The 13455-nt window shown below is 33.0% G+C and overlaps 1 protein-coding gene across 1 annotated transcript in view; it reads right to left on the bottom strand.

The window, feature by feature from the left end:
• The window catches only part of ZNF292 (zinc finger protein 292), a 93090-nt gene that overhangs the window by 12508 nt on the left and 67127 nt on the right, over positions 1-13455 (bottom strand). The window contains exons 5-7 of the mRNA XM_051997361.1: positions 12986-13188; positions 6767-6903; positions 3049-3190 (exon numbers count right to left, since the gene is read on the bottom strand). Coding sequence (XP_051853321.1) covers positions 3049-3190; positions 6767-6903; positions 12986-13188 — 482 coding nt within the window. The remainder of the gene's footprint in view (positions 1-3048; positions 3191-6766; positions 6904-12985; positions 13189-13455) is intronic.

Raw genomic sequence — 13455 nt, 5'->3', positions numbered from 1 at the left:
AAGCTGGATGGGAGGTAAGATGAGGAAAGAATATATGGGAGAATCATGGAATTAATTATAACAGGGCAAAAAGATATCGGCATACCAACAGGAAAAAAAAAAGCAGACAGTGGGGAAAAAAAGACAGTATGGCACAGAAACAAAAGAAAGATAGAGAAGCTATAAGCAAAGTTTGAAAAAGAAAATGCAGATTTTGGTAGCTGAAGAAATGGAAGACTGGACAGTGAAAATTAGGCTATTTTCCAATCAAGAAGATGTAGGATCTCTGGCTATAAGACAGTTGGGAAAAGATTCTTTGGGACTCATTAGGATCCGGCTAGTACTTTTTTTCTGCATGATTTATGTCCTGACACTTCTCTTTTTTGTCTCTTCTGCTACTTCTATTGTTCCTTACATTTTTCTACATTTAATTATCTCTAAGATATTCTCTACATATATTTTTTAAATAAATTATCTAAGATAACTGAATTCCTTTATTTCAAATTTCCAATCTCCTATTGCATATTTTCCCCTCAACCATACCAGAAGAATGAAAGCTGTTAAAGGAGAGGTATGATTTTTTTTTTTTTTTTTGGTCTTTGTAAAACTTGAACCTATCACATGTTTGGCACAAAGCAGGTATTCAACAAAAATTTGTTGAATTAAATTACATCAAAGTGTTTATTAAGTGCTTATATAAATGATACTATACTAAATGTTGGGTATACAAATCTATACAAATTCTCATCTATTTTCCTATACATTTTTCACACTAGCTCCTTTTGTGATTGTAAATGCAGTCCTTCTCCTACTATCCAAACTAAGATATTGATCATGAAACATGGTTTATGCTACTTCATCCCCTAAATTTCGAAACTATAAAATCATCATAGAAAAGCAAAGACCTGCCCTTCAGGAAGTTACATCCTAACAGAGAAGACAACACATTAAAGAGAGTGGTGGACAGGGAGACATATATTTGGTCCAGAAAATTACAGAATGGAAGAATAGGGAAATTCCTTGCCTCCTCATAAATAGTCCATCAAGGAACAGTAGAAAAGTTGATCTAATAAATGTTTATCTTTGAGGCAATGACAATTCTTGCAAATCTAACTGATCTTTGGGCATTGCTGGACATGTAGGGACTTTTTCCCAACTCTCCTGCTCTGTTGAAAGAATATACATATCCAGTGATATACCAAATGGCTCAGTGGGTAGAACAAAACATTGGACCTCTAGAGTCAGGGAGTCTAGAATTTAAATGTGGTCTCAGAAACTTACTATGTGACCTTAGGTAAATCGACCACACTGTGCCTGTTTCCTCAACTACAAAATAAGGATGATAATAATAGTACCTACCTCACAGGATTGTGGAGATAAATGAGATAACTGTAAAATGATTAGTATAGTGCCTAGCACATAGTAGGTACTATATGACCTCAAATGGGCCTATAATCTTGTTTCAGTAAATTTATCTTGGAATATAGATATGATTGCCTGCCACTGATCTCAGCAGAGTGACAAAATTGTATATATTTACAAAGTTGAATGCTAAATATCCACTATTAGCGCAAAAGCAATTTGACAAAGTTGTTTCTTAAAGATGTCACAAAAATAAGTCTATTTAGAGTTTTTCAAATAAAAAACAAATTAACAATAAAAAACAACAATGTCCAGATGATACGTGATATTGATAAATCATGTAACTGGATTTCTTTCTCAGCTATTTTAATTCTCTTGGACATTTTTTGATCTGTCTGTCTTTTTTCCTTCCTTTTGCTGATCTTAAATGATATTGATACATTTCTTTAGATTCATTATCAGTATCATTGTCCAGTTATACTGTTTTCATTTTTTTTTTTTTTGTAGAAGAAGAAAAGGAAAAGAATGAAAATGAAAGGGCATATAAAATTAAGAGCTGTTTTTATATGTGGATCACTTGTAAATTATGGCTAAGAGAGTATCAGAGTAGAAGGGAACTCAGGTATCACTCTTCCAACAGTTATCATATGAGTGAAGAAATTTAAGGGTCAAGGAAGTTAAATGACTTGAGTGGCTGAATCAGTGCTCTTCCCCTATTTTTACTACATATGCTGCTTCTAAGTTGGGTCTTTTGTAAGCTAGGAATGGATAATAAATTAAGAGAGCATGTTAAATGGTTTAAAAATTAGGTTTACTTTGGTTACTGCACCAACTAAAAGAAAGTATATATTATAAATCTTATGGAGGAAAAATTGGGAATAAGTTAAAGAATAATATAGGATGTTCCACATATTAAAAATCTCTACTTTGTATAATAATGATTTAAAGGAAACAGAAATATTAATTCTCCCTCTCTTAATTTCTTAAAAAGGAATGTAAATGACATTAGAATTGAAAAATGAAGGTCTCTTCTCCTCATTTATGGTGTTTAAGAATAAGAATTATGATTTTTTTTTGGGTGGTGGTGGTGATGGTAGAGAAGTTGAATGGTTTGAGATTGATTTTGTTATTTTCCCCTATCAGGTAAATTACAAACAGCATATACAATTTACAAACATCAATCTTCCTGTAATCTGATCATTGATTCTATGAAATGTCAGCATCTCTAGAAGATAGTTTCCTTATATTGGGGAGGGGGGAATGACAGCAACTGCATTCCTAACTAAAATAGTATTCTACAAAATAATCTAAATTAAGCTGGTTTTATAATAGCCGTACACTGGGTAATCTTTTAAACAAACTTCAAATTATTTAATTACTTTTAGTTAGAAAATTTCCACCCTGAGTATTCTCAAATGAAAAGAACAAGAATAATCTTTCTTATACCTTCTGTTTTATTTTTAAAAGCCCAGGATCATCCAATGAGAAAATAACCAAAATATGGCTTTCATATGATCTTCTTGTTAAAGCATAGTATTTCTCCTTTGTGTTCCCAAGTTTCAAGTGTCAAACAGCCTTATCAGGATGCTTAGAACACAAGAATCAAAGTACCTTAAAAGTATTAACAGGAAAAACAGGTGCCAATAATAAAAAAGTCATCCATTAAATATAATTTATATAATTTTAAAGACAGTTAATTATTCTTACCTCTGAATTAATAACTTTAATCAGGAAGAAAATGTGATAGACAGTCTTGGTTAACAAAGAAAGTTGACGACACCTCTCTAGATACACTTGCACAGATGGTTCTACTCTTTGTTGTAATTTACTCCAAAAAAGAGTCAGCTCCCTAAAAGGAAGTTTAAAAAAACAACAAAACACCAAGATGATGCAAGAATGTAGCAATCAGGAGCCATAATAATTGAGTCTGTGAAATCAAATATAAAATTAGTTTTATCTTTCACTTTCTCTATTTGAATAGCCACTATTTTTTCAAAGATATATCCTTAAGAATTTGTAAACAGCCTGTGTTTAACATTCTTTCAATTCAGACAAAAAGATACTATTTTCTACAAAGAAATATTTGCTATTAAAAAAAAACCCAGTGTATTCATAATCCATATTTCAACTGGCAATATGTTTAAAAATGCTGATAATCACCAATGTTATGTTGTTTCTTACATTTTAAAGTACAAATAGACTACTCCATTAGATCTATTATTATGAGGTACCTTTATTAGAAGAACCAGTAATAATGTAGTACACAAAGAAAAACAGAATAATTTTACATAGAAATATGCCACAAAATGAGAAAATTAAATCTCATTCTAAAAACAAAACTGAACTAGAGTTCTGGTTTTACTTAATTTCATCTTGAATGAAATAGTTACATTTGTCAGAAGCAAATAGATTCTTCTGAAGGTAGGGCTTATACTTATTCTTTTAAACTACTGTCCCATTTTATTCTCTGTAAGAGCAATGACCTACAGTAGGAAAGCCTGCAATAGCTAAATTAAGGTAAATATATCTGTCTTCTGTAACTAGTCAATTGATAAGTGCTTTAGTTCATTCTTTCTCTTTAATTGTTAGTGCAGCTGTCTTTGCAACTCAACTTTTATCTTAGATGAAAGATAATGAAAGCTCTGTATTTGTGCCTGAAACTCTCTGGAAAAGCAAGAGTCCTCAGAAGTCCTTACAGTCCTGACAGTGGTAGAGAGGGGCAGCTATGCCAATGACTGTGCAGAGAAGGTTTATTTAGAGAAAGTCTGAGTAGTCTTGGGTAGGAGTTTGGTTCTGAGTGCTATTTTCTTTCCTGTCTGGGGCTAACTGCTTTATATTTTTTCCCTGCAGGACAAACTTCTGCAATGAATGGTCAATCTCTCTGTTTCCATTTCCTTGCCAGGTATTCTACCCACAATTATATATTATTTCTTGGTATTTTCACAAGAGTCAATTCTAGATTCTTTGCTCATTTTCCTCTAAATCAATTCCCTTAAGGATCCATTAATAGTTTCAATGTGTTAACAGATTAGTCTAAAATCTACATATCTGGTTCTGACTTCTCCTTAGTTCCCTAATTCTAATTTTTCTACTGTTTGCCTTTATTTGGGTATCCCTTTCCACCCGAAACTGAAAATGTTAAACTTAGCAAGTTAAAAACCTCGGTTAATATATTTAGTTCCTAATTAACTCACTGCACTGAATTATATTCTGTTCCTTCTTGGTTGAGAGACTCCTTTCCCTATATTTTCTCCAAATCCTATTCTCTTGTATATCTTAAACCAAAGACGTTAAACATTTGCCTTCCTCAATACTTCCAGGTATGGGAAGAACCACATTAAGATGTAACTGGAAAATATTTAACAAAACAAATAAAAGTCCAATAAAACATAGAATAAAGTTACATCTTAAGACAAGTTAATTTGAGACTGACACCCATTCTGAGTTTGATTTCACTAGCCTTTACACAATGTATTACATTAAGGCTGTCACTTTTGTTTCTGCAACATCTTTTTGATCTGTTCTTTCCAACAAGCACCAGAAGAGCTTGAAATCATCACAAACATACTTTTGGGTGGGAGCTTGAACTAGATTTCTAAAGCCTTTTCCAAATGCTAAGATTCTATAATTCAATTTTAGTTGTTTTATTTGTCACTTTCATATTCCTTCATCTAACTTCTCCATCCCTAATTTATTTTGCACTCCTACGACAATTTTCCTCAAACATCATTTGCATTATGTCATTCTCCCATCTATATGGTATCTCTTTGGATATTGAATTCAAAATCTGGTGTCAAGATCCTTTTTCAAGGTAAACACTATATCATCCATCTTAAAACTTTCCATCCAAAGTACTTTGCTTGTATGATAAATGCAGAAATATGTTTAGAGAAATTGCATGTTTAACATATATTGGATTATTTGCTGTCTAGGGGAAGAGGGAGGTGGGGAGGAAGGAAGAAAAACATGGAACTCAAAGTTTTGCAAGGGGGAATGTTGAAAATTATCTTTGCAAGTATTTTGAAAAATAAAAAGCTATTTTATATGTATGTATGTATATATATAAAAGTACTGTGCTTCAACACCAGCAAATCTTTTCATCTGTTCTAACAAAGGCTTACTTATTTTCCTTCTACTGACCTAGTAGAACCCATTCTCCCACATGTACTGTGTTTTCCTATCTTGTCAGACCATGCTTCCTTCGCAATTCTTAAAAATTTGGATTGAAATAATCCATCAGGGAAGATTATTTACTGGTTATTTGCTGTCTGATATTTAATATGTCTGAGGATTTTTTCCTTCCATTTGTATTGTATACATTTAAATCTACTTTATAAATATTATGAAGATTTTATTATATGCTATATTTTAAAGAAGGAAAACATATCTTCTAATTTTTTTTTCTATAGCAGCAAAGCCTTTAGAGGATGGAGAAAACCTGTTAAGGACCATGCCTAGGTGAAGGGGCAGATCAATTCTTCAAGAGCCTCCACAGCTGTGAATCATAAACTTGCAGGAGTTGCAAAGCAGCCTTTGCAGATGTTCTTTGTAGATTGGGAATGAAATAAACTGGAAGCAAGAGGGAAGAGGAGGGAGGTCAGAGAACATAACTGCCTCTTAGTAGAGAGGTCAGAGAACAGCAACTATCTCTCAGTTTCCTTGTATTATCATCATCATCCTCTCACATGAAGAGATCCATTCTACAGGTCTGGGTTAGACCTCCAGCAGCAACTGGAAGGTGGCTCTTGTATCACAACAAAAACTCAGGATGTAGAGGAAAGACAAGGATTACTGACAGGAAGAGAAAGAGGTCAACAACAAATCTGTGTATCTTTTTGGATGAAAATTCCTTTCCAGAAAACTATAAGCTTTGTGAAGCCAAGAACATCTCCTATTAACCTTTGCATTTACCTCAGCATCCTTGCACAATACTTTGAAATAGATAAGTAATAAATATTTGCTAAGATGAAACAAAATTTAAGCAATTTTAAAATGAAGGGCTTAATAATCAATGCCAAGAAAGCATGTAATAACTTTTAAGTCATCAGTACTGAAAAAAAAAACCCTAAAAACTTTTTTTTTAAAAATTTTATTTAATAATAACTTTGTATTGACAGAATCCATGCCAGGATAATTTTTATACAACATTATCCCTTGCAATCGCTTATGTTTCATTTTTTCCCCTCCCTCCCTCCACCCCCCCCCCAAGATGGCAAGCAGTCCTATATATGTTAAATATGTTGCAGTATATCCTAGATACAATACATATTTGCAGAACCGAACAGTTCTCCCACTGCACAGAAACCCTAAAAACTTAAAAAAAAATTAATATATCTTCTAAATCACTGCTGCTATTCTTTTTTCTTTCTTTCTTTCTTTTTTTTTTAAACTAATGAAATCAGTCTTTAAAAAATAATTAACTCACCAGGCACAATACATATCTCCTTGTTGTAATTGGCGGGATAAAAATGCAGTACATAAAACAAGAGCACTTTTTTCATCTCCATCAGATTCTAAGTTACATATCATTTCTAGAGCATCTTTGCAATCAACTGCTGAGATCTAAAGAAAAAAAATACACATATGATTGATTTTATATTTGGATACATGTTGACCTAATCTACCGTTACAGAATTTCTATTAGAAATGTATTGCTTAGCATCCAAAAGTAAAATTTCAGATGCTACTAATTAGAATTGGTTCTCAAGGGAAAGGGGCATTGAATTTTATTTACTGATCTTGAGGCCAATATTAACAATACTTAATAAAAGTCAATTGTTTTCAAGGCCTTTAAAAGTAAACAAACAACATTCTAATCATATACTTATAAACTCATTAAAACAGGTACATCAAAGTCCTCTAATAGGTAATAATTTGAAAGGAAATATATACATTTAAAAGTTACAATATTTTCTTTGATATGCCAAAGGATTTTAAGTCATTAAGTTCCCAATTATTTATTAGGTGCAAAGTACAGCATCAAAACCTCAATAAATATTTTAATAAGTTGTCTGCTTTTTGATGGAAAGGACAAAGAGTGACTTAAAAACTTTTCTGAGGTTGTGTTGACAGCTTCTCAGAGATCTTCACAGGTATTTACCTACCTCCATTTCAAAATCATAATATTCATGAATACATACCCTGAGGGTTAAGGCATAATAGAAAATCAGATTCAAATTTAAATAATGATGTTGGCAGTTATATAGTTTTTAAAGTTTGCAAATGACTTAATCCACAAATCTTTCTCATCTTGGCCATATTTGGTACTATGGTGGCCACAAACAAAATCAGGTAAGTACATATAATCCTACTTGTAACAAGTTTATGAAGACTGATGACACAGGACCACATAATTATATTATCACAGACAATAAGAGAATTCTAACATATTGCCACTGAGTTTGTGGTCACTGTAAATGATCCGTGGAGAAAATATTTCTCCCCATGGTAGACCCAGAAATTTTAGGTTTCTGAAATAACCGTTCCCCTAGATTCTGTTTCCTCTTATTGTCAGTTAGATCTTTTCTTTTCTAACTTCTGCTACCTCTGGAGAGAAAAAAGCAAGCACAAGAGTGATAGCGATTTATATTTCCTCCTGCCTCCCTAAAAGGGAGCAGTGTTGAATACCTTAGCAATTAAGCCGGTAAAAGAAGAAAACAAGAACTACTACTAGATACTACTCTGGTTCTAGGTGGCTGCAGTAGCTGTAGTGGACAGAGAAGGGATACCAAAGAAAGAGAGAGCTAACTATAGAAGGAAGAAATGAAGGCCTTGTTATAACTGTTAAAGCATTGACTACCCTGCTGTTGTCTTCCCCTACTTCCCCCTGCCCTCCTGTTTATGCTGTAAGGTAGACAAAGATTTTCATATATTCTATAATACATAAGCTAAACATTTCTTTATATCCTTCATCATTTATTAATAGATTTCTCCTATATTAGCAGTTGAAAATAATATGTGAGATCTAAGTAGTTGTACTTAGTATAGAAGTTGAGGCAAGTTCATGAAAAAGACAAATTCAAGATCTGTCTGAATTCTGAAGGGAGAAGTGACTAGTAAACAGATGAGGAAAAGAGCCAGAAGTAGTAATGAACAGGGATAACTAAAACATTAGAAGGGAAAGGCTAGAAGCAGATGAACAAAAATATAATTAGGTAAGGTAAAGAAAAGCAACAATGTACCTATACACAACTATACGAACCTGAAGGTATAAATTAAGGATTTGAGGGATAAGAATTTCATTTTTATATAAGAAATCAGAGCCTCACACAAGATATGGTAGTGACTTAATCAAAGTGAAGGATAGAAAAGAACAATTTTGCATTATTCCTGAAATTCTATAGAAAATATACTATTAAAATCCAACAGCTAAACTACTGTCACCCTGAATTATCACCAAAATGTCCCTGCTGTATAATGACATCTTTTTCATTTTGTTTCTGTCTTTTTTTAAAAATACAGCATGAAAAAGTTTTGATTCTATAGGGAAGCTACAATGCATTAGAATCTAAGAAATAAGGGACACACTGGAATGTCAAACTATGGATATTTTGGTTGAGAGGTCAAAGCAGACTGGGCTACCTCCTCTGTGTGTTCTCTATTAGCCTTTGTACTTAGATTTTGTTTGTCTTTTAGGTGTATACACATATATTAACAAATATAGGCACAGGACAGAGACTGAACACATGGGGCAACTGAGAATGACAAAGTTCTGTAACAAATGTAGCAGAGATAGAAAGTCCTTTACCCACCTCAATAACTCCAAGACTAATCATTAGGTTATCTTTTTTTAAAGGTCTAAGAACTCATAAACTACTGTGTTAATGCTCTTCCCAGTATAAATCTGGTGACTGTTGGATTAAATATTCATTTAGTGCAAAACTAGAGTCTAGCATGTGGTTGGGGTAAGGGCTTCCATTCAGAATGACAATCACAACAAAAACAGTTACAGAATTAGGTCCTATATAATACACCAATGGTAGAATCATGCAAGTCCCAGAATAATGGGCACTGGAAAATCTGGGAATTTTTTTCTTTCCTTCTCACATGGATGACTTTATCCTGGAGGTCATCCCATGGAGTGACCTGTTCCCATTAGGACAACAATTCAGACCATGATTTATCTTTATGGTTAACTAGGATGGGAGGGAGATGGCTAAGTATGCTAGATGGAATACTGTAATATATAGCTAAATTAACAAGGTATATTTTATGAAATGACACAGGCTGGGGAATACACTAAAGCTGAGGGATGATTTGTAATAAAGCTAATCACTTTCATGGCCTTTACAAATTAAGAATTAAGATTATCTCAAACTTCTCTTTGTCCCTGCTGTATTAAGCTGTGTATATAGTTAAAAGACTTAGAGGATACTGTAATTGGTTATTTGTTGGATACTGTGCATTGTAATAGACTTGAAGAAAAAAGGGCATATAATATTTGTGAAGTTAAGAGCACATATAATACTAATTAGGGTACATATTAATAGATGATAAGCATATCAGAAAGATGTCACAAATTTCATAAAGATTTATGTGTTTTTCTACCTCAACATATATATATTTAAGGAATTTTTGAAAAAAGTATATTTGAATTAGGCTTTAAGAGATTGGGATTTAAAAGGCAAAGAGAAAGAGAGGGATATTTCAGGTAAAAGGAAAAAAAAAAAAACACATGATAAGCACTGAACAAATCTTTATTATGTGTCTATACTATAAGCTAAGTACCATGCAAGGAATTGGGGAAGTGAAACAATCCCTACCCTGAAGGAGCTTAAATTCTATCAGAAAATACATTATATGAGGGAAGCTAGATAGGGCAGTAGATAGAGCACCAGCCCAGCAGTCAAGAGGACCTGAGTTCAAATGTGACAACACTTCCTGGCTGTGTGACCCTGGGCAAGTCACTTATCTCCAATGGCCTCAGCAAAAAAAAAAAAAAAAAAAAAAAAAAAAAAGAGCAGCAGAAAAACATGTTATATGCAAAATAGATATAAGGTGATTTTTTTCAAGGCACTGTACCAGCAGCGGAAGAGGAAAGAAGGAAGAGAGTAGAGGGAGAAAGACTGAGATTAAAATTAACTTTTCTGAAGTTAAAGATAAACAGTACTAAATGGTTGCTGGGGAAAGGATTTTAAGAGCTGTCAACTCAAAAAGGTTCACAATTACCTTTCATAAAGGAAGAACTATTAGACAAAAATTCATTTCTAAGAATGAGTAAGAAAGAATGCTATTTAGGAATCTAGAGGTGTTTAAGAAACTTATTCAAACAAATCAAAGTGCAGAATCTGGTCAGAATGGTACAATTCAAATTATTTTTGGATCCTTTAAAAGGCATAAATTGGACCTGTGATTTCAATACTTTAGAGAATTTCAGTAGCAGGAAATTCTGTAATTTAGTCTTAAGAGAGTTGCTTGTGTTACTGAGAAGTTAAATGGTTTGCCTAGGATCACAGAATAAGTCAGAAAGCATCTATTTAAGTGTCTATTATAGACTAGGTACCAGGGATAAGGATAAAAATGAAACAATCCCTACTCCCAAGAAGTTCACATTCTAATGAGAGGGACAAAAACATACATTGATTTATTACAGTATAAATATTAAGTATACACAAAGTAATTAAATACAAGGTGGAACACACTGGCAGTGTGAGGGAATCCAGAAAGCCTTTATGCAGGAGATGGTACCAGAGCAATAACTTCAAAGGAAACAGGGAATCTTTGAGGCATTTCAGGCATGTGGGATAGGATGGGGCATGGAAGTGTCATGTATGCAAAATGGAGAAAAGGCCAGTTTGGTTGAATAACAGAATGCAGCAGGAGGGATGTCTAGTGAGACTGGATAGGATAGGCATAGGAAAAAGTTAAATGGAATGAGTTATATTTTATCCTAGAAGTGACAAGAGGGGGTCACATATAAGGTCAGATATGTACTTAAAGAAAGATGGAATCAATAAGGAAACTGCTGCAATTAACAAAGCAAGTGGTAATAATGGCTTGGTATTTGTGGGAATGGAAAGAAGGGGTCAGATGGAAGAGATGCAGAGATAGAAATGACAAGATTTAGGAATTGATTAAATATACTATACTATAAGCTAAGTACCAGGAAGGGAGAGCAGGGAATCTAGGATAATGCCAAGATTATGAACTTTAAACTTAAGATACAGAAAGAATAGTTGGGCCTTCAATGGAAACACAGAAATTATAAAAGGGAAGAAATTTAAGGAAAAAGCCGTGAATTCAGTTCTGGAAATACTGAATTTAAGATATCTAAAGAACATTCAATTTGGAATAGCCATAAAATTGGAATATCCAATCCAGTAGCAATTTGTGATGTGGAGGCTCAAAATGGCTCAGGGCTGAGAAAGCCAATGAGGTTACCAAGAGAGCGGAGCCTAAGAAAATCTCGGAGAACACCCATAAGTGGGGAAAGTGTGTGATAAGGATGATGAGCTAGAAAAAAAAAGCATTTAAACCAAGTCTTTTTGATTCTGAGACAGGCTTTCTATTCACTATGCCACAAATACTTGTCATTACCATTTAATAACTGCTTTAATATGCTTTCCCTGTTGTTTAAATAATTATTCAAGTATTGGAATCCAAGGAATTCAAGAATTGGAAATTTTTACTTCCCTCAACTTTACCTAAGAATTGGGTACATTATCTGATGACTGAAAAAAAAAATCCACTTCAAACAGAGATCCTAATTATTTTGCAAAATAACTCCCCTCCTCACCCTTAAGCACTTGTCATTGGATTATAGGATTTAAAGCTTGAAAGGAATAGAAATTATTTAGTCCAACCCTTTCATTCTACAGAGGAAAGAGCTGAAGAGAATTAAAATGACTTAAAGTAATTTTTGTACCAATGATAATAATTTACATCAGAGTGATAAAACTCACAAAATATTCAGAATAGGTACAAATAATTATGTTTTTGATTTAAAAAGAAGAAAAATGTCTTTCATGGGAGAAATGACTTTTAAGTTCTACATAATGACTTTGAAAATGTTAAAGAATGGACAGAGATGTAAAAAATTAAATAAATTGCATATTACTTACCTCTTCATTCTCCTCAGTACTAGTAGATTGCTCTGTATATAGCAGACACTTAATAAATGTTTTTGAATTTTAAATTCATGATAAATGGCTTATTGCTGAAGATAACTTTAAAGTCTGACACAAAATGATGATTTTTAACCATTACATATTTTCTATAATTTAACTGCATTTTTTTTTTTTTTTTTTGGCTGAGGCAATTGGGGTTAAGTGACTTGCCCAGGATTACACAGTTAGGAAGTGTTAAGTGTCTGAGTCCACTTTAAAAAAGGACTGGAGCTAAAATTCTATCAGGTCCTCCTGACTTTAGGGCTGGTACTCTAACCACTGTACCACCTAGCTGCCTTTTAACTGCTTCTTTAAGATAACACTACTAGCTAAAATAGCAGGTCAGAGAAATTTACTTAAAGTAGAAAGAACAAAGAGAATTCCATCTATAATTTGACTAATTTGAAGGATAAGAAACAAAAACATTATGATCTTTCTTCCCTTGAATTAACAAGACAGCTAAAAATTCATACTTATAGAATTTTTAGCTATATACTTATAAATTTTATAAGCAATCTCAGTAAAGAAAATATACTTACCTCTTCAATTAACTTGTCATTTGGTGATGCTGTACTGAGACAGACAAGGTAGGTTTGCTTAAAACTGCCCTTTGTACCAAGCTCTGGATGGTCAGAACACAGCTTTGCTAAGGCAGTAGCTTGGGTTAACTGATTTGTTTTGATTAGATGTTTAATTCTCATATCCAACAAGATGGGACCCTCAAAGGCTAAAAATTCATTCACTTCGAAAGATAAAAATAACACATTATTAACAGAAAATTCTAATTCAACAATACTATAATTTGAAATACAAATATTCCCAAGAAATTTAAAAGCCAAAAGGGCAGACAGCACCAAATTTTTTTGTAATTGCTATTGTATTGTTAGGCTGTTTTGTCTCCCCCCCCTCCCAAAAAAAAAAAAAAAAAAAAAAAAAAAAAGTTCCTGACCTGATGAAGCAGCTATATTTTCAAAAACTCAGTAGTAATTTCTGGCCACTAAAGTTACAA

This window comes from Antechinus flavipes, chromosome 4 (assembly GCF_016432865.1).
Source record: "Antechinus flavipes isolate AdamAnt ecotype Samford, QLD, Australia chromosome 4, AdamAnt_v2, whole genome shotgun sequence".
Classification (NCBI taxonomy): domain Eukaryota; kingdom Metazoa; phylum Chordata; class Mammalia; order Dasyuromorphia; family Dasyuridae; genus Antechinus; species Antechinus flavipes.
The sequence above is the reverse complement of the archived record's forward strand: the minus strand, read 5'-3'. Positions and strand labels throughout refer to the sequence as shown.